Source organism: Pristiophorus japonicus, chromosome 3, assembly GCF_044704955.1.
Source record: "Pristiophorus japonicus isolate sPriJap1 chromosome 3, sPriJap1.hap1, whole genome shotgun sequence".
Classification (NCBI taxonomy): Eukaryota; Metazoa; Chordata; class Chondrichthyes; family Pristiophoridae; genus Pristiophorus; species Pristiophorus japonicus.
In genome coordinates this window covers 277,412,867-277,437,484 of record NC_091979.1, presented here as the reverse complement: position 1 = coordinate 277,437,484, position 24,618 = coordinate 277,412,867, and the positions used below count along the sequence as shown (strand labels likewise).

Sequence of the window (24,618 nt, the reverse complement as noted above, 5' to 3'; positions counted from 1 at the left end):
TTCAACCTTCGCCGCCTCCAGGCTAAATACAAAGTCATCCCATCCCATCATCGAACTGCAGTACGCGGACGATGCTTGCGTCTGCGCACACTCAAGAGGCCGAACTCCAAGCCATCGTCAACACCTTCACCGAGGCGTACGAAAGCATGGGCCTTACACTAAACATCCGTAAGGCAAAGGTCCTCCACCAAACTGACCCTGCCACACAGCACTGCCCGCCGGTCATCAAAATCCACGGTGAGGCCTTGGAAAACGTGGACTATTTTCCATACCTCGGCAGCCTACTATCAGCAAGGGCAGACATCGATGACGAGGTCCAACACCAACTCCAGTGTTCCAGCGCAGCCTTCGGTCGCCTGTGGAACAGAGTGTTTGAAAACCAGGACCTCAAATCTGGCACCAAGCTTATGGTCGACAGGACAGTAGTGATATTCGCCCTCCTGTATGGCTCAGAGATGTGGACCATATACAGCAGACATAAGAACTTAAGAGGAGCAGGAGTAGGCCATTTGACTCCTCGAGCCTGCTCCGCCATTTAATAAAATCATTGCTGATCTGATCATGGGCTTAGCTCCACTTTCCTGCCCGCTCCCCATAACCCTTTATTCCCTTATCGCTCAAAATTTTGTCTTTCTCCGCCTTAAAAAAAATTGTGACCCAGTCTCCACAGCTCTCTGGGGCAGAGAATTCCACAGATGTACAATCCTCAGAAGAAATTCCTCCTCATCTCAGTTTTAAATGGGCAGCCCCTTATTCTAAGACTATGCCCCCGAGTTTTAGTTTTCCCTCATTCTGAGACTATGCCCCCTAGTTTTAGTTTGCCCCTCCCCCCCCCCACCCCATGAGTGGAAATATCCTCTCTGCATCCATCTTGTCGAGCGCCCTCACTATCATATATGTTTCGATAAGATCACTTCTCATTTTTCTGAACTCCAATGAGTATAGGCCCAACCTACTCAACCTTTCCTCATAAGTCAATCCCCTCATCTCCGGAATCAACCTAGTGAACCTTCTCTGAACAGCCTCCAATGCAAGTAAATAACTTCCTTAAATACGGAGACCAAAACTGCATGCAGTACTCCAGGTGTGGCCTCACCAATACCCTGTACAGTTGTAGCAGGACTTCTCTGCTTTTATACTCTCTCCCCCTTGCAATAAAGGCCAACATTCCATTTGCCTTCCTGATTACTTGCTGTACCTGCATACTAACTTTGTGTTTCATGCTCAATGACCCCCAGGTCCCTCTGTACTGCAGCACTTTGCAATTTTTCTCCATTTAAATTATAATTTGCTTTTCTATTTCTGCTGCCAAAGTGGATAACCTCACATTTTCCCACATTATAGCCCAGTCACAGCCTGTCTATATTCCATTGCAGATTTTTTGTGTCCTCCTCACAATTTACTTTCCCACCCATCTTTGTATCATCAGCAATCCTGGCTACATTACACACGATCCCTTCATCCAAGTCATTAATATAGATTGTAAATAGTTGAGGACCCAGCACCAATCCCTGCGGCACTCCACTAGTTACTATTTGCCAACCAGAAAATGACCTGTTTATCCCGATTGGTTAGTTAACCAATCCTCTATCCATGCTAATATATTACCGCCAATACCATGAACTTTTATGTGGCACCTTGTCGAATGCCTTCTGGAAATCCAAATACACCACATCCACTGGTTCCCCCTAATCCAACCTGCTCATTACATCCTCAAAGAACTCCAGCAAATTTGTTAAACATGATTTGCCTTTCACAAAACCATGCTGACTCTGCTTGATTGAATTATGCTTTTCCAAATGTCATGCTACTGCTTCCTTAATAGTGGACTCCAGCACTTTCCCAACGACAAATGTTTGGCTAACCGGTTTATAGCTTCCTGCTTTCTGTCCGTCTTTTTTTTTTTAAAATAGGGAAGTTGTATTTGTGGTTTTGCAATCCGCTGGGACCTCCCCAGAATCCAGGGAATTTTGGTAGATTTCAACCAATGCAACCATTATCTCTGCAACCACTTCTTATAGGACCCTAGGATGCAAGCCATCAGGTCCAGGTGATTTGTCCGCCTTTAGTCGCATTATTTTACTGAGTAATACTTCTTTAGTGATACTGATTGTATTAAGTTCCTCCCTCCCTATAGCCCCTTGATTATCCATTATTGGGATGTCTTTAATGTCTTCTACTGTGAAGACCGATACAATATATTTGTTCAAAGTCTCTGCTATTTCCCTGTTCCCCATCTCATCCTCTAGGGACCAACATTTACTTTAGCCACTCTTTTCCTTTTTATGTACCTGTAGAAACTCTTGCTATCTGTTTTTATATTTCTTGCTAGTTTACTTTCATAATCTCAAAGCGCTGGAGAAGTATCACCAACGCTGCCTCCACAAGATCCTGCAAATCCACTGGGAAGATGGGCGCACCAACGTCAGTGTTCCCGCTCAGGCCAACATCTCCAGCATCGAAGCACTGAGCACACTCAACCAGCTCCCTTGGGCAGGCCACATCGTCCGCATGCCCGACACGAGATTCCCTAAGCAAGCGCTGTACTCTGAACTCCTACACGGCATGTGAGCCCCAGGTGGGCAGAGGAAACGTTTGAAGCTCACCCGCGAAGCCTCCTCGATAAAGTGCAACATCTCCACCGGCACCCGGGAATCCCTTGCCTAAGACCGCCCAAAATGGAGGAAGAGCATCCAGGAGGGTGCTGAGCACCTCGAGTCTCGTCGCGAGAGCATGAAGAAATCAAGCGCAAACAGCAGAAGGAGCGTATGGCAAACCATATACAGCACCCACCCTTTCCTTCAACCACTGTCTGCCCACTTGTGAGAGAGACTGTAATTTCCGCATTGGACTGTACAGCCACCTGAGAATTCACTTTTAGAGTGGAAGCAAGTCTTCCTTGATTTCGAGGGACTGCCTATGATGATGAAGCAAACAAGAGAAAAAGTTGTGTTTTTTTAAAAACAAATGAACTGATCAGTTTTCAGGCCAACCATTCCAAATGATCAGCAGCAAACAATTCTACTTGAATAACTGGAAAAAAGGTGACGGCCAACCCTGTCCATAACAGACACACTTTGGGCCCAAGTTTCCACATGATTTGCGCCTGATTTTTAGGTGGAGAACGGACTATCTTAGAAATCGCAATTCTCCACATTTTTTTTTCTGCAGTTCTAGTCAGGTAGAACAGTTCTACTTTGAAACAGAATTTTTTCTTCAAAAGGGGGCGTGTCCGGCCACTGACACCTGATTTCAAAGTTTCCACAGTGAAAACGTACTCCAAACTAAGTTAGAATGGAGCAAGTGAAGATTTTTGTAGAACTGAAAAAACCTGTTCTACACATTAAAAAATCAGGTGCAGGTTACAAATTAGGCGTCCAGAACAAGATGGGGGGGTGGGGGGGGGGGGGGAGGGGAACTCATTAAATTTTACAGTAAATCCTTATTTATACTTCTACAAATATTATACAAATAAATCCAACCTGAATAAACATTTATAAGCAAAGAAAAGATTAAATAAACCATCTTCCTACCTGTGTGAAAGTGCTTCAGGCACGGAGAATGCTGTAGTCAGCCTGAGGCGCCCGTTCTTCCCGCGCGGGGGGAGGGGGAGGCGCGCCCGTTCTTTCCCGCGGGGGGCGGGGGGGAGGGAGAGAGAGGAGGCGCCCGTTCTTCCCGCGGGGGGGGAGGTGCCCGTTCTTTCCCGCGGGGGGGTGGGGGCGCCCGTTCTTCCCGCGGGGGGGGGGGGAGGAGACAGTGAGAAGGCTGCAAGTGCTGATATGCTGATGGCAATGTGCTTTTATTTAAAAAAAATGTTCAAAAATTAAACAGCTACAAAGAACTACAAAAATGGCCGAGTGCCAATGTTTTTTTCACACTGAGCATGCGCAAACGCTCCAACGCGTACGCACAGCGTTGCCGGCAGGAAAAAAAACTAATTTAAATAGTACCCGCCCCTCCCACTTACAAAATCGGCGCGAGTGTAGGCTCCGCCCCCCTGGGCGCCGCGCCAGGCAGACAAGGAGCTGCAGAACGCTCCAGAATCGCGAGTTTTTTTTTTAGGCGCCGTTATAGGCGCGTAAAATGGGCGCCCAGCTCAGAGGGGCGCCCGTTTTTTATCGTGTGGAAACTTGGGCCCTTTGAATCAGTCTATTCAGAGGATAGCAGTGATGCCAGCCTTCAAATTGAAAGCACATATCAGCTTGTTTGCATCCTGATCACTACTACCCTCCCTCAGCAGCCTAAAAGGACACGTGTGTAACACTAGCAGAATAATTAAACAGCTAGCTTACCTATTTCTTTATAGCAAATACTTCCTACTTTAAGCTGTAACATTAAATTATTGAACAGAGTTGCTCAATTTTAATAACAAGGATGTGAACAGGATAGCATTGCCCTTTTAAGATACATGGAGCATGCTGAAAAAATAGTAGATGCATTGTGTAGAAGCTGCAGGTTTGAAATAAAATGCAAACTTGTAGTACCTCCAGCCTTTATCATCATCATCATCATCATAGGCAGTCCCTTGAAACGAGGATGACTTGCTTCCACGCCAAAAATGAATGAGTTCACAGGTGTTTCAATGAAGGACCTAATATTCCAGGTCCCGAACTACATATTGAAGGGTGGAAGATGCCCGTGCATGGATTTGTTTTAATGTGTAGTGGCCATTGCACACCAGCCACCAGACAGGCTTGACAGAGCTAGGTCTTAGTCCAGTGGCAAGGATTACCCAAGACGATTGGAGACCAGCTCTGCTGCACGGGCCTAGTGCTCACACATATCGCAGTCTTTATAGGATTCTCCTAAGAGCATATAGTGTTGTAAATTCTCATATAACAGCAGCTTTAAATTTTCAAAGGGAGGCTGAGGGAGATATTAAACTGATCATAGTGAATGTGGTTTACTGGCATAATCCCTTGTCCATTGTACTTCTTATAGTTCTATCAGGATCATCCACAACACGGCTGTCCGTATCCGAACACACACCATCCCATTCACCCATCACTGATGTGCTCACTGGTTCCCACACCACCAACACCTTGATTTTAAAATTCTCACTCTCATTTTCAATACCCACCATGGCCTCGCCCCTCCCTATCGGTGTAACCTCCTCCTGCCCTACAACCCTCCGAGAAATCTGCATTCCTCCAATTCTGAGCTTTTGTGCATCCCCAACTTACTTTGCGGCCATATATTCAGTCGTCTAGACCCAAGCTCTGGAATTGCCTCCCTAAACCTCTAGTTCTTTTTCCTTTAAGACGCTCCTTAAAACCTCTCTCTCAGACAAGCTTTGGTCATTTGTTCTAATGTCTCCCCTCTTTGGCTCAGTGTCAATTTTTGTCTGATTATGTTCCTGTGAAGCACCATGGGAAGTTTTACTATGCTAAAGGCACTATATAAATGCCAATCGTCGTTGTTGGATATATTGCCTTCTTGGCTTTGCTTAACTCTGCCCCGATTCAGTGATTCATATCCCAGCACCATTACTGATCCTCCAGCTTGCTAACCTCATGTTAACCAAGCTCCATCCTAATGGCCATTCTGTGACCTATTTCTTCACAGGAGAAAAAAAAAATGTAACACACTAGAGAAAAATTGCAAAATTTTCAAGTAGAATTATGCTGTTCACTGAAAAATCAGACAAGAAACAGTAGGTCACAGGAAAAAAATAGCTGATGAGTAATAGGCCTAAAGGGAACGATGTCAAAATTTGAAATTGATATCAAAATAGGTTAATTCTTTAGAAGACTAAAGGAAACTGCAATTGGATATTGATTAAATAGGGGAATGGGCTAGAAAGTGGCAGATGGAATTCAATGTCAGTAAGTATAAAGTGATAAATTTTAGCACAGCAGTAATTAAACTCAAGATGGAACTGGGCAGTGTTGTGGAAGAGCAGAGACATTTGCGTGTACCGGTTCACAGAACATTAAAAGCAGCACCTCTGGTTGATAAGGTTGTTTAACAAGAGATATAGGGGCTGAAATTGCCCACCGTCCGAAACGAGTCGCACCCACCGCTGTTGAAGTGTTCCGACTGCCCCAATGCATGGTGCAGCCAAAACTGGAGAAATTCAGCACTTCATGCTTTTTTTTGGAGCAGGGCGGAAGTGGCTTCATCATCGAGGCGGAGTGGCCATCACTAGCGGGGTGGAAGTGGGGCGCGGCATAGTGGCCAACGCTGCAAGTCATCAGCATGGCAGGGCAATTTTCAAAAGGGGCAATTGCAGGAAGGGGTCACAGCCGTTCGGTCAGTGGTCGGCAGGTGCACGCCGCAGCGAGAAAACAGGCGGAGCAGTCCCCTACCACCGCTCCAAAACTGAGGACGGGCAATTTATAAAATGGCAGCCTCTCCGTGGAGATTCGGCGGCCAGTCCGCACCGACCCGTGCGCAGCCATGGGCCTTATAGAAAGGGGCAATTTCAGCCCCAAAGAATCTCAAGAGATGTAGAATATAAAAACAGAAGAGATAATGATGTGTGGATTTGAAACCTGAAGATCTCACTGTACAGTGTGAAGTATTGGGCTATTGGTACTATTATTACACAAGTCGGGTATTACTTCAAGGTAAGTCAAGCCAGTAGGACCAGACAATAAAATTTAAATAGTGAAAAGTAAATTTAAAACAGATGTTGGGGAAAAAAAAAATCTATATTCAACTCGAGTAATTTTACAGATTCGCAGTGGGAATTTTGGGTACAAGGTGAGTGGACTTAGCCAACACCAGAATTTTCAGTCATAATACGGATTGTTCCTATTGCTCTTCTGTGCACTCTTTCCAACATACGCAAGTCCCTTTTGAAGCAAGGTAACCAAAGCTGTACGAAGTGCTCCAAATATACTGGTCGAAACAGTATGTTATCAACTATTTCATACCGCAATGTGTCCCTGATGGAAGGAAAATCCTGCAGGGCCCACAGATCTTCTCGTCCAAATTCCCAATATGCACTCTCCGTGGGAAAAGCTGCACACCAGGACAGCATATTGGTTTTAAAAATTACCCTAAAAGGCAACCAATGTTTAGAATAATTTACCAGATAAGGTACAGGTTGTAGAAACATAGAAAATAGGTGCTGGAGTAGGCCATTCAGCCCTTCAAGCCTGCAGCACCATTCAATAAGATCATGGCTGATCATTCACCTTAGTACCCCTTTCCTGCTTTCTCTCCATACCCCTTGATCCCTTTAACCGTAAGGGCCATATCTAGCTCCCTCTTGAATATATCCAATGAACTGGCATCAACTCCCTGTGGTAGAGGAATTCCACAGGTTAACAACTCTGAGTGAAGAAGTTTCCCCTCATCTCATTCCTAAATGGCTTACCCCTTATCCTTAGACTGCGTTCCCTGGTTCTGGGCTTCCCCAACATCGGGAACATTCTTCCTGCATCTAACCTGTCCAGTCCTGTCAGAAATTTATGTTTCTACGAGATCCTCTCTCATCCTTCTAAATTCCAGTGAATACAGGCCCAGTTGATCCAGTCTCTCCTCACGTCAGTCCTGCCATCCTGGGAATCAGTCTGGTGAACCTTCACTGCACTCCCCCAATAGCAAGAATGTCCTTCCTCAGATTAGGAGACCAAAACTGAATGCAATATTCCAGGTGAGGCCTCACCAAGGCCCTGTACAACTGCAGTAAGACCTCCCTGCTCCTATACTCAAATCCCCTAGCTATGAAGGCCAACATACCATTTGCCTTCTTCACCGCCTGCTGTACCTGCATGCCAACTTTCAATGACAAAGAACAGTGACCCCGACCCGACCTCTCCAGTCCGAGACTTTTTGTTCCGGCAACATCCCTGGTCTGGCATCATTCCTGGCGGGGGGTCGCGACCCGCACTGTGTCCTGGGGCTGGCTGCTCCTCTTCTCCCTGCTGCCTCCGGTGCCCCCTCCTTGGTCGCGTCGGCACGAAGAGGAAGCGAGGTGCGTGGCAACTGACTGAGGCGGCGAATCTGGGCCTGAGAAATGCTGCGCACCACATGCGCAGAACATGGCTGGGTCGTTGTCAGCAGTACCCGGTCAGTCTAAGGTACTACTGACAACGCTAGGGTCGGCGTGACCTCCCGTGGTCCGGAAAATTCTCTGCTCTGATAGCAGTCAGGTCCCAAGAGTGCTGGATTGGAGAGGTACAACTTTATTTCAAAGATATTAGGGATATTCAAAATGTAGATGGTTACTGGATTGGAAAAGTCAGAGTACTGGTGGGACAAGCTTCAAAGTGCTGAATCGCCTTCATTTGTCCTTACATTTTTCTTATATTTTAATAAAGTCCGCATATGTAATGACTGCTACCAATTGAGTGGGAGTGAAACAATTGTAAAAATACATAATTGATTTCACATATTAGAATACATTACTGTTCAGTAGCAGAATATTATGATGGCCCTAGGTAAATTCCAAGAACTTGGTTACAATGCTGAACCATTTAACTGGAGTACTGTGCCTTGGTTATCAGCAGATCGTAACAAAAAGTACGTTAACATTTAATTTTTCACCAAATATGGAAGAACTGAAAATAAAAAAAGTTAAATTAAAGGGCCTTCCACAAAGTTAATTTTGTAATTTTACTATTTGCCAGGACTCCATATTTTTTCCTAATTTTTTTTTAAAACTTTCTACAAACAAGTCAAACAGTAGAATCAGTACTTCTCTTCTCATGCAGTCCCCCAGAGTGGAGGATGACTTGCGTCCATACTAAAATGAGTTCTAAGATGACTGATGAGACCAATGCGGGAATCTACAGTCTCTGTCACAGGTGGGGCAGATGACGGTTGGAGGGACGGGTGGGTGGGGTGCTTGATTTGTCGTACGCTCCCTCCGCTTTTTGTGCTTGGCTTCTGCATGCTCCCGACAAAGAGACTTGAAGTGTTCGGCGCTTTCTCGGATGCTCCTCTTCCATTTGGAGCTGTCTTGGGCCAAGGATTCCCAAGACTCGGTGGAGATGTTACATTTTTTCAAGGAGGCTTTGAGGGTGTCCTTGAAGTGTTTTCTCTGCCCTCCTGGGGCTCACCTTCCATGACGTAGTTTGGAGTAGAGTACTTGTTTCGGGAGTCTAGCATCAGGCAAGCAATGTGGCCCACCCACTGGATCTGGTTGAGCGTCGTCAATGTCTCGATGCTGGGGATGTTGACCTGAGAGAGAACACCGACGTTTAGAATGGAGTATCTTAGAAATTTGAATTCTCGGCATTTAGTTTGCTCCAGTTCTAGTCAGTTAGAACAGTTTCACTTTGGAACAGATTTTTTTTTTCAAAAATCTGGCCACTTACGCCTGTTTTCAAAGTTTAGGCAGTGAAAACTTACTCCAAACTAACTTAGAATGGAGTAAGTGAAGATTTTTGTACATTTGAAAAAACCTTGTCTACACTTTAGAAAATCAGGCATATGTTACAAATTAGGCGTAGGGAATGGCAGGGGGGGGGGGGGGGGGCGGTTTAAAGGGAAGTTTACAAACATTAAACACTTCGGTTTTACAAATAAAGAGCCAATGAATTTGCAGGATCTTGCAGAGGCAGCGTTGGTGGTACTTCTCCAGTGCTTTGAGAGGCCTACTTTACATAGTCCATGTCTCTGAAGCATACAGGAGGGCAGGTATCACTACTACTCTGTAGACTATGAGCTTGGTGCCAGGTTTGAGATCCTGGTCTTCGAACACTCTTTTCCTCAGACGGCCGAAGGCTGCACTGCCACACTGAAGGTGGTGTTGGACTTCGTCATCAATGACTGCCCTTGTTGATAGTAGGCTCCCAAGGTATGGAAAGTGGCCCACATTATCCAAGGTCTCATCGTGGATCTCGATAATCGGGGAGCAGTACAGTGTGGCGGAGGCAGGTTGGTAGAGGTCCTTTGCCTTATTGATGTTTAATGCAAGGCCCAGACTCTCATACACTCCAGTGAAGGGATCAACGATGGTTTGGAGCTCGGACTCCAAATGTGCACAAACGCAAGTGTCATCTGCATATTGTAATTCAATGACAGAGGTTGGAGCAACCTTGGATCTGGACTGGAGGCGTCGGGAGGTTGAACAATTTCCTGCTTGTCCTGTAGATTAGCTCCACTCCAACGAGGAGCTTGTTATGGGTGAGATGAAGTATTGCAACGAGGAAGATTGAGAAGAGCGTTGGTGCAATGACACAGCCTTGCTTGACCCCAGTCTGCACTTGTATTGGGTCTGTGGTGAATCCGTTGGTAAGAATCCGGGCTTGCATGTCATCGTGAAACAGACGGAAGATGGGGACGAATTTTTGAGGACAGCCGAATTTGAGAAGGACACTCCATAATCCCTCGTGGTTGAGAGAGTCGAAGGCCTTTGTGAGATCAAAGAAAGCCACGTAGAGATTAATGTTGCTCCCTACATTTTTCTTGGATTTGTCGTGCGATGAAGATCATGTCCGTTGTTCCCCATAGTGGGTGGAATCCACATTACAACTCTGGGAGAAGTTCTTTAGCCACTGGGAGGAGACGATTGAGGATTATTGCGATGCCATGTTGCATCTTATCCATCTGATGGCAATTTATAGCTTGACAAATTGAAGATAAATAATACGGGGTAAAGCAGGTACAATCTGCTTCTAGCTTTGAAAGAAAACATGATAAATTGCTTTGATTCTACACTGTCTATATGGGTTTCATTATAAATGAGCATTCTCAAATTATTCAATTGTAGGGCAATTCAGGTTAGAAACAAAGGCCCCAAGTTTCCACATGATTTGCTCCTGATTTTTAGGAGCAACTGGTGTAGAACGGAGTATCTTAGAAATCGGAATTCTCGTCATTTAGTTTGCTCCAGTTCTCGTCAGTTAGAACAGTTTCACTTTGGAACAGAATTTTTTTTTTTCAAAAGGGGGCGTGTCCGGCCACTTACGCCTGATTTCAAAGTTTCGTGAGTGAAAACTTACTCCAAACTAACTTAGAATGGAGTAAGTGAAGATTTTTGTACGCTCGAAAAAAACTTGTCTACACTTTAGAAAATCAGGCGTAGGTTACAAATTAGGCGTAGGGAACGAGGTGGGGGGGGAGGGGGGGGAGGGAAGGGAAGTCATTAAATTCTACAATCAATCCTTAGTTATACTTATACAAATATTATACAAATAAATCCAACCTGAATAAAAATTTATAAGCAAAGAAAAGATTAAATAAACCATGTTCCTACCTGTGTGAAATAGCATCAGCCTTCGAGCTGCTGTGCTTCAGGCAGGCCTTTCATGTTGGAGACAGGCAGGGGTGTGGCGTCAGTGTCTCGACGGCAGCGGCAACAAGCTTCGAGCTGAGCTGCAGTGCTTGAGGCAGGCCTTCATTCTCTTCGTGGCTGGCCGCGAAGAAGCAGCACCGGACGGACCCGAGGCCATTCGGCCATAGGATATCAGCGACGTCAGTGGCTGGCCGGCAGCCGAAGAATCAACACCTGACACACGCAGCTCTTTATGGTGCTTGAGGCCATTCGGCCACGCTTTAGGGACGACGTCAGTGGCTCGACGGCAGCCGAAGATACAGCAGCAGCCTTCGAGCTGAGGGGAACTGAGGCCATTTGGACAGGGAGAGGCAGCCACATCGACAGTTTTATATTTAAATTTGCAGAATGGGTGCTGCATTGTCAACACCACGTATTATGCAATGGTTTGCCATCTTTGTTTTTGATGGGCGTTGATCCATTGCAAAGTTGAATTGGCACTCTAATTTCTCCAAACACACAGTCCTTAATTTGCATGCACCAATGCAGCACCGGTTCTGCAAGTTTAGCAGTGAAAAGCTGAACTCACTGAATTCAGCAGGTGATTTATTCAGCAGTGCTGCTCAAAGCAGTCCCTCACACACAGAAATATCAAAAAAAATTAAATTACAAGCCTTTGCAGGGGTCCAAGAAACAAATCTTAACTTTTTCTGCAGTATTTTTAAAAATGGCCGAGTGCCAATGTTTGTGTGAGACTGCGCGTGCTCGCACGCTCCAACGCGCACGCGCAGGGTTGTCGGCACCACGAAGGCTAATTTAAATTGTACCCGCCCCCTGCTACTTAGAAAATCGGCGCGAGTGTTAGGCTCCGCCCCCTGCTGCGAAGAGCGCGCCGCGCCAAGCAGACAAGAATATCGGACTTTTTTTAGGCGCAGTTTTCGGCGCGAAAAACAGGCGCCCAGCTCGGAGGTGCGCCGTTTTCACCGCGGGACGAAACTTGGGGTCAAAGGGACCAAGTTTCGGCCTGAGTTGCTCCTGTTTTTTTGGAGCAACTGGTTTAGAATGGAGTATCTTAGAAATTTGAATTCTCGGCATTTAGTTTGCTCCAGTTCTATAGTCAGTTAGAACAGTTTCACTTTGGAACAGAATTTTTTTTTCCAAAAGGGGGCATGTCCGGCCACTTACGCCTGTTTTCAAAGTTTAGGCAGTGAAAACTTACTCCAAACTAACTTAGAATGGAGTCAGTGAAGATTTTTGTACGTTCGAAAAAACCTTGTCTACACTTTAGAAAATCAGGCGTAGGTTACAAATTAAGCGTAGGGAATGGGGGGGGGGGGTTTAAAGGGAAGTTTACAAACATTAAACACTTCAGTTTTACAAATAAAGAGCCATCATCAATAATAAATACATCAATAAATCAACCAATAAATCAATCAAAAAAAATTTATAAAAATGTTTTTAAAATTTTTAAAAATAAAACAAAACATTTTCTACTTACCGACTGCAGCACCGGGAGTCCTCCTACAGCATGCTGGGACTGTCCCCCCAGTGTGTCTCTGTCAGTGTCGCTATCTGTCTGTCTGTGTGTGTGTCTCTCACTCTCTGTCTGTCAGTGTCTGTGTTTCTGACAGCGAGGGGGAGGGGGAGAAGGGAGGTGGAAAGGAGAGAAGGGGGTGGGGGGAGGGGGAGAAGGGGGAGAGGATGCAGGGAGGGAGGGAGAGAGCATGTAGGGAGGGAGTGAGGGAGGGAGGGAAGGAGAGAGGAGGGAGGGAAGGAGAGAGGAGGGAGGTAAGGAGAGAGGAGGGAGGTAAGGAGAGAGGAGGGAGGGAAGGAGAGAGGAGGGAGGGAAGGAGAGAGGAGGGAGGGAAGGAGAGAGGAGGGAGGGAAGGAGAGAGGAGGGAGGGAAGGAGAGAGGAGGGAGGGAAGGAGAGAGGAGGGAGGGAAGGAGAGAGGAGGGAGAGAAAGAAGAGGAGGGAGGGAAAGAAGAGGAGGGAGGGAAAGAAGAGGAGAGAGGAGGGAGGGAGGGAAGGAGGAGGGAGGGAGGGAGGGAAGGAGAGAGGAGGGAGGGAGGGAGGGAAGGAGAGAGGAGGGAGGGAGGGAAGGAGAGCGGAGGGAAGGAAGGAGATGGGGGGGGGGGGGGGGGAAAGAGAGAAGGAGGCTGAACGGCCAGGCCCAAAACCTCGGGCTGGATTTACAGGTAGGTTGCGTCAGGTCTCGGGGGGGGGGGGGGGTCGTCGCTGAGGTCCGGGGTGAGGGGGGGGGGGGGGGAGAAGAGAAGAGTCGCGGAGGTGGGAGGAGCCTTATTCACATAGCCGCATTCACGTAGCCGCAGTGAGGCCATTCGGCCAGGGCTAGGGGCTATGTGTTTCGGGCCCCTCCCACATGTGCAGAGGTCCCGGCACTGTTTTCAGCGCAGGGACCTGGCTCCGCCCCCCACAGCTCGTGCTGCGCTGTGCCCAGCTCCAGAGGACCTGCAGGGAGCCGGAGAATAGGTAAGTTTTTTTTAGGCGCACTTTCTGGCGCGAAAAACGGGCGTCCAGGTCCGGGCTGCGCCATTTTAGGCGCGGCCCGAAACTTGGGCCCAATGATTTTTCAAATTTAACATAAAATCGAAGCATATATCTAAAAGTCGTCACTATTCTCTGAGCAGGACTGGAAACTCATTGGTAACTTTATATTCAAAATGTACCACCAATAATTCACACATGGGAATACATATTAGTCAACAGAAGTGCAGAGTAATATAGAATTTAAAAGATGTACTTAATATTCTACCAGGTTCTCTACAACAGCATACGTAAACAAAGCCCACCTTGTACTTAAGATAACCTGTACTTGTGGTAAAACAGCAAAATGAGAAACTTACATCTGTGTCACTCCTAAGTTAATGATTTTTCCACATGATGTGGTGATGATGTGGTCATAGCAGCCAACTGTAAGTTGGCCACATTATAAAGAAAGAAAATACTTGCTTTTATATAGCTTTTAAGACTTCAGGGCGTCCCAAAGCGTTTTATGGTCAATGAAGAACTTTTGAAGTGTAGATACTGTTATAATGTGGGAAATATTGCAATCAATTTATACACAACAAACTCCCACAAACAGCAATGTATTTATGACCAGATCATCTGGGTTTTTTTTTTTAAAGTGATGTTGATTGAGGATAAATATTGGCAGGACACTAGGATAACTCCCTTGTTTCTCTTCAAAATCTTTCATTTACATCCAAGAGCCCCAACAGGGCCTGTTTTAATGGGCTGGATTTTACCAACTTCGGCGGGTGACGTCAGTGGCAGCTCCCGGCCTCACTGCTGGCTCCAGCCCATTGTCCATAATGATTTCTACCTGATCGGGTTTGTTAAGCCCACCCAGTGCATTTGCCGGCCAACTGAAGGAAGCGGGTCGGATGATGTCATTTAGTAAAGCTTCATCAGCCAGTTTCCTTAAAGTGACCTCGCACAAATTAATTTTGACATTTGTGCTGTCAGTGTTCTACAGCATTGAGGTGCGGTAACCACTGACAAGCACTGCACAGGCTCTCCCATGACTCCCACCATATGCTTATGGAGGGAATCACGGCACACAGGGAGGTTATCTTTCCTTCCTATGGGCCGAAGAGACCTCCCTAGGAGACAAACAGCAGTGGTGCAAACCATTCAATGGTCTCAGCAGATCACAAAATGTTACTGCAAAGCTACACTCAACCTCAACCTGCTGTGCCACTCAACACATCCCCATCACTCTGCCTTCCCTACCCTACTCCTGCACATCCTTACATACACCAACTTACCTTGGACCTCCACCCGTCCCTCTCTCTATCTAAATTATCACTCCCCCATCTCACTATCTACCCCTCACACTCACTCAAGTCCAATCATACCAACAACACACAAGGGTAGGCACTTGTGTGTTTTAGCTAATTTTCATGTGGAGTTTCTGTTAATGCGCTGTCAAATATTGAAATCTTTATTTTCAACACTTGGCGTTCTTGGACAGATTAGTGTGAACCTTTGGAAGTGCCTTAGTGAGTTGCAGTGAATGGTGAGACATAACTGTGCCCCGCCCCCCCACCCCAACTATGCTGATGAGTGTGAAGGGAATAGCTTGGACATTGTAGAGATGCTTTCTGGTGTTCGTGTTGGTGTGGAGTGAAGTAAATCTGGCCATGGTAAGGCCATCCCTGGCATCCTGCGCAGCAATGTGGTTGGGTGCAGCATCAGTTAATTGCGGAAAAGGTTGCTGTTGTTGGTGTGGGGGCTGATTGTGTTGGATTCTGAGGACCAAGATAAAACAGTATAAACTGTAGCCATTCTGATGTAATAGATGGCAGGTGAACTTGAAATGACAGAAGCAATCTGTCAATGATGAGAGTTTGTTCCAATGAGGTGGCACTGAATAGAGAGTTTGTTCCAAACACTTGCAACCTGCATAAAGTTCAATCTGTCTTCCAAATGCAGTAAGCAACATCTTCTGAGCTTGGAACGTGAACAGCTGTGAGAGGGGAGCTTTTATTGGACATTTGCAGCTGTCAAGTTATTAGATGATTCCATGACCATTCAACTCCCGCCTTGCTTATCTGGCGTGATCCCCAAGTAGCGTAGACCCCGTGGGCAACTTGGTAAACTCTGGACGAGCTTAAAATAGTTGTTAATTCTCTTAACAAGGTCATAATGAGCTGAATTGCCCCCCGCCACAGAGTGTTGGGGGAGGCAATTCAGGTCTGCTCAGCAATGACAGACCCGACATTTGGGAATGGCGCATGGCAGCAGGGTCCCGACCCGCTGTCAAAAAAAAATGTTCCCACCTGACCCGCCACCGATCGCCTGCCTGCAAAATTCTGCCCAATGTTTCATCTGAAAGATGAAAAGAGCAGCATTTCTTGGCTTGGTTACTAAGATAATCTTTTGACTGCAGCTCACAATTTGATCTAGGATTATGAAGCTGAAATAAATTCAGATCACTATGCTCAAGTAATTACTTCTGTCTCTAGTTTTCACTTCTTCACCCAAAAGCATTGAGTTATGTTGGGATGCAGCTACACATACTGGTACCCACCAGTATCTCACCCAGATGAATTTTCTTCATGAGACAGAGTGAGCACCACCAAGTTTTTAAATATAGAGAACATCACAGCTGTACTGTATCCTTACAAATGCATTGCCTTCTGTAGGAGTCACTGGATAGCAATATTGGGCCCAAGTTTCCACATGATTCGCGCCTGATTTTTAGGAGCAACTGGTGATGAACGGACTATTTTAGAAATCGCAATTCTCCACATTTTTTTTTCTGCAGTTCTAGTCAGGTAGAACAGTTCTAGTTTAGAACAGCATTTTTTCTTCAAAAGGGGGCGTGTCCGGCCACTGACGCCTGATTTGAAAGCTTCCACAGTGAAAATGTACTCCAAACTAAAGTAGAATGGCGCCAGTGAAGATTTTTGTAGAACTGAAAAAACCTGTTCTACACATTAAAAAATCAGGCGCAGGTTACAAATTAGGCGCCCAGAACGAGGTGGGGGGGAAGGGAACTCATTAAATTTGACAATAAATCCTTATTTATACTTCTACAAATATTATACAAATAAACCCAACCTGAATAAACATTTATAAGCCAAGAAAAGATTAAATAAACCATCTTCCTACCTGTGTGAAAGTGCTTCAGCCAGGGAGAATTCTGCAGCTGTTCGTGCCGCTGAGCGAGGGAGGGAGAGAGAGAGAGGGGAGGGAGGGAGAGAGAGAGAGGGGAGGGAGGGAGAGAGAGAGCGCGCATGTGCAGAGGTCCCGGCACTGTTTTCAGCGCAGGGACCTGGCTCCGCCCCCCCCCCACAGCTCGTGCCGGCTGCGCCGAGTGCCACAGGACCTGTAAGTCGGTGGAGACTACCGAGAATTTTTTTAGGCGCCGTTTTAGGCGCGAAAAACGGGCGCCCAGCTCGGAGGGGCGCCCGTTTTTTTTCTTGTGGAAACTTGGGCCCATAAAGTGGGAATTCATGCCAACATCTTGGCTGAGACGAACATCCCAACACAGAATGGGAATCAAATCTTTGAACAGAAGGACTAAGATCATCAATATCACAGCTGGTTATACAGCTGCCCAATGAACCGCTAGAGGAGCTCAGACAGAAAATGCTCAAAGAGTATAATATTCCACTCTTAAATGTCTTGACCATATTTTACTGTGTGGCCACATTACTCTATCTAAATAATACAAATAGGTTAAAGACCAGTCTCTGACATAGTCCTACAGTTCTTCACTCAATGATGGAATACCAAATTACCTTCTTTGATCTTGGACAACATTTTAAAAAGCAACAATTTCCAATGCTTCAAATCAAAAAAGGTCCATACGTTTTGAGACAAAAGTGTAAGGGATTTGGTGCCCTCATCAGTTGAAACACTTCCCCATTCAATTCTGCAGCTGGATTCCATCCAGTCCCAGGTTTCTCACAAGAAAATAAATCGCTCTCTCAACTTCAAAGTTCCAAAAACTGTTAGTCTGAATGCAGTTTATGAGAGAACCACAGTATAAAAATTATTCAATAAATTGAGCATCTTAGAGAGACAACAAAGGTGACGGTTGTGGGAAATTAAAATGGCACAATGGTACAGTAGCAGATACTATTCTGAGGCACTGGATTAAGACACAATATTGGTATTGTGTAGAAGGAGCATTCAGCTACATGCAGTCATTCTATTTCCATGTTTAATGCAGCTGCAAATTAGAGAAAAAATATCTATTCCCAAGCATGTCACATTAAGAATTGCAATTATAAGTTGTACTTATACTGGCAACACTCCCATACGCACCCCCCACTCCTCCTCCTCCTCCTCCTCCTCCTCCTCCCACCACCGATTGGGTGACTGCTATAATCTGCAGCCAATCCAAAATGACGGATTTTCAACTTGCCACCTGGGCATAAAATTATCATAATGCTTTAATCTTGTTTCTTTTCCAAAATGTTGTTTTATATGAAAGTTACAGAATTAAGAAACTAGTCATCTACATCAGAGTTACTGGATTGAATGTTTCTACCTTCTTACACAAAATATAGGTTTTAGACCTTTCACTTAGAAATGCCAAGGTCCACACTGGCCCAGGCAAATATTTAGGAAATTAAGTTTAGAAAATTACAGATCAGGAGAATTATCTACATTGTGTGTTTTACATCCACATCAATCTGAACTTGGAACAACATTGCCATAGATTTTTTTTTAAACCAATAAATGATCAATAACCAAGCACAAAAAAATCCAGTACCTAAGGTGAACATGTTAAGTGGGTTTCACTGTATATAGGGATCTATAACGACTTTACTCCAAATGGAACGGAGATGGAACGTGGTAAAAATTAATGAGAAGAATGGGGTAAAAATTAGAGAAGCATTAAAAAAGCGTCTCAAATAGGGACGCAACATTTCTTTTCTTTTGGAAAAGGCACCTTATTTAATTTTCTTCCCCGCCACACACATCTCTAATCAAGACAGAAGTACTGCGGAAAACCAGTACACAATGTGCACGACTTTCCAAGGTGACTCTCCTTTTGAGGACAAGCCTGCCCTCTGCTCATATCTCCCGTGGGAGTGCCAGCGAAGTCTAGAACGGACAGTGGGGAACCTCTTACATGAACCAACATCTTACAACTCTTTGGCAATGTTATCTTCACATATTAGAATAAGTTAAAAAGTTAAATATGAATGTCAGTTCAAATGAATCTTTTTAAGGTACAGGGTACTGTCAAAGCTACAAATTTTAATCAGAAAGGAATACAGAAAGCAGATCACGATCTCTTGATTTTAAACAACCACTTTAGAGTTCACAAAATATTTGTACTTGCCTTCATAGGTTTCCAATATGTGCACTGTATCACCAATCTGCAGAGGAAGTTCCACATCCTCTCTGGAGTCGTAATTGTATATTGCTAAAAAAACAAAAACAAAAAAATCACTGAATGGCAAATATTTAAATTCAGTTCCATTTAAAATATAAATATTACACAAATTTCTATCAATGCAAAATTCTTTATAGCAATTCTTTGCTTAAAATATGAGACTTCAACAATGTAAAACAATCCTTCAAAGGTTGGCAGCATTTCTTAAATCACAGCAGGAACAAGAGGGAAGAGAAAGAGAGAAAGAAATGTAAGGAAGCAAGGACAAACGAGCATAAAGAACAATGAGCCAACCTATAGAAATAGGGGCGGAAATGGAGGATTTAACACAACAGCTCAGCTTGACCTCAGGAAAATGAAAGAAGCCTCACTGATTGAGGATTTTATTGCACGTCTGTGATAATTGTATTGGTTCTTTCTTCAGGTGAGACATGGAAGACAAAATAACTTCAGCAGGTTCATTTTCTTGTAAAAAATAATTTCACCGAACATGCTTCTAGTTCAGGGTTTTCCTTCCTCTCTATTGTCAGTAATTGGCCCAATGGGGCTCAATTTGTCCCACTACTTCTGGTCCTCTATTCTTTCAACTAGTTTTTTCTGTTTACCATTTTTGGGGCTAGAATTTCGCCGACTTTGCGACCAGGTTTTCTCGCCGCGAGAAAAACAGTCGGCGGGATCTTCAGGCACCTTTTTGCAGCGGAGCTTCCACGTACCGCCAGGGAGAAGTGCACCAACGTGAAACAACGTGCAACGCTGCAGATTGCGTTACCGTCGTACTTTCGGCACTCCCCGCCACGCCCAGGATACAGACAGGTCAAACCTGTCGGTGCAGCCCTGCCAGCAGCGGTATGTATGAAGACCTGCAAAAAAGGTAAGTTAAAGTTTTTATTTTTTTTATTTTCTTGCAGCGATTTAGTGTTTTGTGAATGTTTTTTGCAATATTTTTGTGTTTTTCCCCCTCCCAAGGCCTCTCACGCAGCGTTACCGGCCACGGAAGTTGCCGAAACTAGAGTTTTGCACCGCGAATCTTCATGTAACACCGACTTTACCGAAGTAAAGGCCGAAATTTAGGCAGCTCAGTGAAAACAGTCATTTTGGCGTAAAACCTGTTTTCGCTGACAACCGAAGTTAAGGGGTCAAGTTTCGGCCTGAGTTGCTCCTTTTTTTTTTGGAGCAACTAGTTTAGAATGGAGTATCTTCCAAATTGCAATTCTCGCCATTTAGTTTGCTTCAGTTCTCGTGAGTTAGAACAGTTCCATTTTAGAACAGATTTTTTTTTCCAAAAGGGGGCGTATCCAGCCACTTACGCCTGTTTTGCAAGTTTAGGCAGCGAAAACTTACTCCAAACTAACTTAGAATTGGGTAAGTGTAGATTTCTGTACGCTCAGAAAAACCTTGCCTACACTTAGAAATCAGGCACAAGGAACGAGAGAGTGGGGCGGGGGGGGGGGGGGGGGAGGGAAGTTTACAAACATGAAACACGTCACTTTTACAAATAAAGAGCCATCAATAATAAATGATAAATCAATAAATCAACCAAAAAAATAAAAAATAAATAAATAAAAAATTAAGTTTCCACTCACCGACTGCAGCACCGGGAGCCCTCCAACAGCATGCTGGGACGGGCCCCCCCAGTGTGTGTCTCTCTCTCGGTCTGTCAGTGTCTCTCTCTCTTTCTGTGTCTGTCAGTGTGTGTGTCTCTCTCTCTCTCGGTCTGTCAGTGTGTCTCTGTCTCTGACAGCGAGAGGTGGGAGGAGGGGGAGGGAGGAGGCGGGGGAGGGAGGGAGGGAGGGAGGGGAGGGAGGAGGCGGGAGGAAAGAAGGGAGGGGGAGAGGAGAGGGAGGGAGGGAGGGAGGGAGGGAGGGGAGGGGAGAGGAGGCTGAATGGGCCCGGCCGATGAGAGGAAGCAGGGTCGAAGACTTCGGACGGGGCCCACCCCCAGCAAGATGCCGGGCAGGCGGGCCCTGCCGAGGACTTGGAGGGAGGGGGGACGGCTGAACGGGAGGGAGGGGGAGCCGGAGCGGGAGCTGAACTGGGGTGGTGTGTGCGGGGGTGGGGGAGGAAAGAGAAAGAGAGCCGGTGCGGGAGCGAGAGCTGGCCCGGGGGGGGGGGGGAGGGGAGCAGGAGCTGAAGATGAAGAGGAGGGAGGCCAGAGTCCGATCTTCGCCGCCCCAGTGAGCCCATTTGGCCAGGGCTAGGAGCGGTGTGCTTCGGGACCCTCCCACACAGCCTCGGCGGCCTGGAGCTACTGCACATGCGCGCACACACTAGCACATATGTGCAGAGGTCCCGGCACTGTTTTCAGCGCCAGGACTTGGCTCCGCCCCCCACAGCTTGTGCTGTGCTGCGCCAAGGACCTGGAACGTGCCAGCAGCGGGGGGGAATACAGAGATAAGTTTTAGAAGTTTTAGGCACGGTTTTGAGCGCGGAAATCAGGCATGCCTCGCGGGGTTGCGCAGTTCTAGGCGCGGATCGAAACTTGACCCCATAATCTCAGAGATATCAACACAAAATAATCCCCACACTTCATATGTAAACAGCATGCATTCCAGCAGATTTGATTTGATTTGTGAGAAAGACGTTCCTCACAACTGTGAATTTGTTGCTTAAGCTTTTAATGATTCCCTTATATATAAGAACATAAGAAATAGGAGCAGGTGTTGAACATTTGACCCCTCGAGCCTGCTCCGCCATTTAATAAGATCATGGCTGATCTGATCATGGACTCAGCTCTGCTTCCCTGCCCGGTCCCCATAACCTTTTATTCCCTTATCTCTCAAAAATCTGTCTATCTCCACCTTAAATATATTCAATGACCCAGCCTCCACAGCTCGCAGGGGCAGAGAATTCCACAGATTTACAACCCTAAGAAATTCCTCCTCATCTCAGTTTAAAATGGTCGGCCCCTTATTCTGAAACTATGTCCCCTAGTTTTAGTTTCCCCTATGAGTGGAACCATCCTCTCTGCATCCACCTTGTCGAGCCCCCTCATTATCTTTTGTTTCGATAAGATCACCTCTCATTCTTCTGAACTCCAATGGAGTATAGGCCCAACCTACCTTCATAAGTCAACCCCCTCATCTCCGGAATCAACCAAGTGAACCTTCTCTGAACAGCCTCCGATGCAAGTTAAATATGAAAACCAAAACTGTACACAGTACTCTAAGTGTGGCCTCACCAATACCATGTACAGTTGTAGCAGGATATCTCTGCTTTTATACTCTATCCCCCTTGCAATAAAGGCCAATATTCCATTTGCCTTCCTGATTACTTGCTGTACCTGCATACTAACTTTGTGTTTCATGCACAAGGACCCCCAGGTTCCTCTGTTCTGCAGCACTTTGTAATTTTTCGCCATTTAAATTATAATTTGTTTTTCTATTTTTTCTGCCAAAGTTGATAACCTCACATTTTCCCACATTGTACTCCAGCTGCCAAATGTTTGCCCACTCACTTAGCCTGTCTATATCTCTTTGTAAATTTTGTGTCCCCTCCTGACAATTTGCTTTCCCACCCATCTTTGTATCATCAGCAAACTTGGCCACATTACACTTGGTCCCTTCGTCCAAGTCTTTAATATAGATTGTAAATAGTTGAGGCCCCAGCACCGATCCCTGCGGCACCCCACTAGTTATTGTTTGCCAACAGGAAAATGACGTTTATCTCGACTCTCTATTTTCTGTTAGTTAGCCAATCCTCTATCCATGCGAATATATTACCTCCAATTCTATGAACTTTTATCTTGTGCAGTAACTTTTATGCGGCACCTTAATCGAATGCCTTCTGGAAATCCAATTACACCACATCTATTGCTTCCCCTTTATCCACCTTGCTCATTACATCCTCAAAGAACTCCAGCAAATTTGTCAAACATGATTTCCCCTTCTTAAAACCATTATGACTCTGCTTGATTGAATTATACTTCTCCAAATGTCCTGCTATTGTATCCTTAATAATGGACTCCAGCATTTTCCCCAATGACAGATGTTGGGCTAACTGGTCTATAGTTTCCTGCTTTCTGTCTGCCCCCTTTTTTTTTAAAAAAGAGGGACGTTACATTTACGGTTTTCCAATCCACTGGGACCTCCCCAGAATCCAGGAAATGTTGGTAGATTACAACCACTGCATCCACTATTTCTGCAGCCACTTCTTTTAAGACCCTAGGATGCAAGCCATCAGGTCCAAAGGATTTGTCCGCCTTTAGCCCCATTATTTTACCGAGTACTACTTCTTTAGTGATAGTGATTGTATTAAGTTCCTCCCTCCCTATAGCCCCTTGACTATCCACTATTGGGATGTTTTTAGTCTCTTCTACTGTGAAGACCGATACAAAATATTTGTTCAAAATCTCTGCCATTTCCCTGTTCCCCATTAAGTAATTCCCCAGTCTCATCCTTCAGGGGACCAACATTTACTTTAGCCACTCTTTTCCTTTTTATGTACTTGTAGGAACTCGTACTCTGATTTTATATTTCGTGCTAGTTTACTTTCATAATCTATCTTCCCTCTTTATTATTTTTTTAGTTGTTCTTTGCTGGCTTTTAAAAGTTTCCCAATCCTTTGACCTCCCACTTATATTTACAGATACACGGATTATTTACAGTATCCGGGATATTCTATTTATATCCATGATATATTTCTCGTGTCATTAGTTAAGTAGTGATTTAGCAGAGAAATAAAAGATTACATTCTAAGTTTTTGTTCTTCAATGCTTATATAAAAATATAGAAATTGACTGCAGTATAGTTGAATATCTGTACCTAGGTCGAAATTTGCACTGTACAACAGAACTATAATGCATATTTTAAATCAACATTTTTATACAGGTGCAACGTTCGAAATCTGGAATCCTCAGGACGGAGTCTGAGCCGGTTTTTCGTCCCTTTCGGATTTCAGACAAGATAATCAATAGTGCCGGGTTTTGAGCGGCAAGGTCCGAAATCTGGCACGGGTTCAGTCGAGGATTCTGGATTTCAGACTATTGATTTTCTCATCTGAAATCTGGAATCCTCGACTGAATCCGTGCCGGATTTTGGGTTTTGCCAAATTTCAGACCTCGCCGCTCGCCGATTCACTCCGCTCCGCGCCACCCACCAATTCCTGCTGCCCCCCAGCTCTGCGCTTTTTACCGGCAAGTAGCCTCCTTATTCCTCCTACCAAACTGAACCACCTCAAAAATGTCCAGTTTTTGGACAATAATTCCAGATGACTCCATCTGGGATGCGCAAAATGTCCAGTTTTCGGACAACTACGGTTTTCGGAGTTCCGGATTTGGAACGTTGCACCTATACTTAAAAATGACACGAGTAACTTTACAATTTACAAATGAAACTGCACGAATAATATAAGCAAAACATTACATTCACTACCACACAACTTCCATGCAGTGATAATCATATATTAATCTACTGTAATGTCAACCCTATTAAGAAGGACTTGCTGATGAAATATTAGACTACAGCCAGTGTGGAAAAATCAAGCCATGTGAAAACATTGTTTCACAGAATAACTCTTGCCTACAGTAACTTAACCTGCTAAATACCAAAGGGGAAAATTCTGCAGTGTTC

At 45.2% G+C, this 24,618-nt stretch overlaps 1 protein-coding gene across 2 annotated transcripts in view; it reads right to left on the bottom strand.

Moving 5' to 3' along the window:
• Positions 1-24,618, bottom strand: part of dock1 (dedicator of cytokinesis 1) — an 816,280-nt gene that overhangs the window by 731,461 nt on the left and 60,201 nt on the right. For both annotated transcript variants that reach the window (XM_070876753.1, XM_070876754.1), the window contains exon 2: positions 18,998-19,081. In XM_070876753.1, coding sequence (XP_070732854.1) covers positions 18,998-19,081 — 84 coding nt within the window. The remainder of the gene's footprint in view (positions 1-18,997; positions 19,082-24,618) is intronic.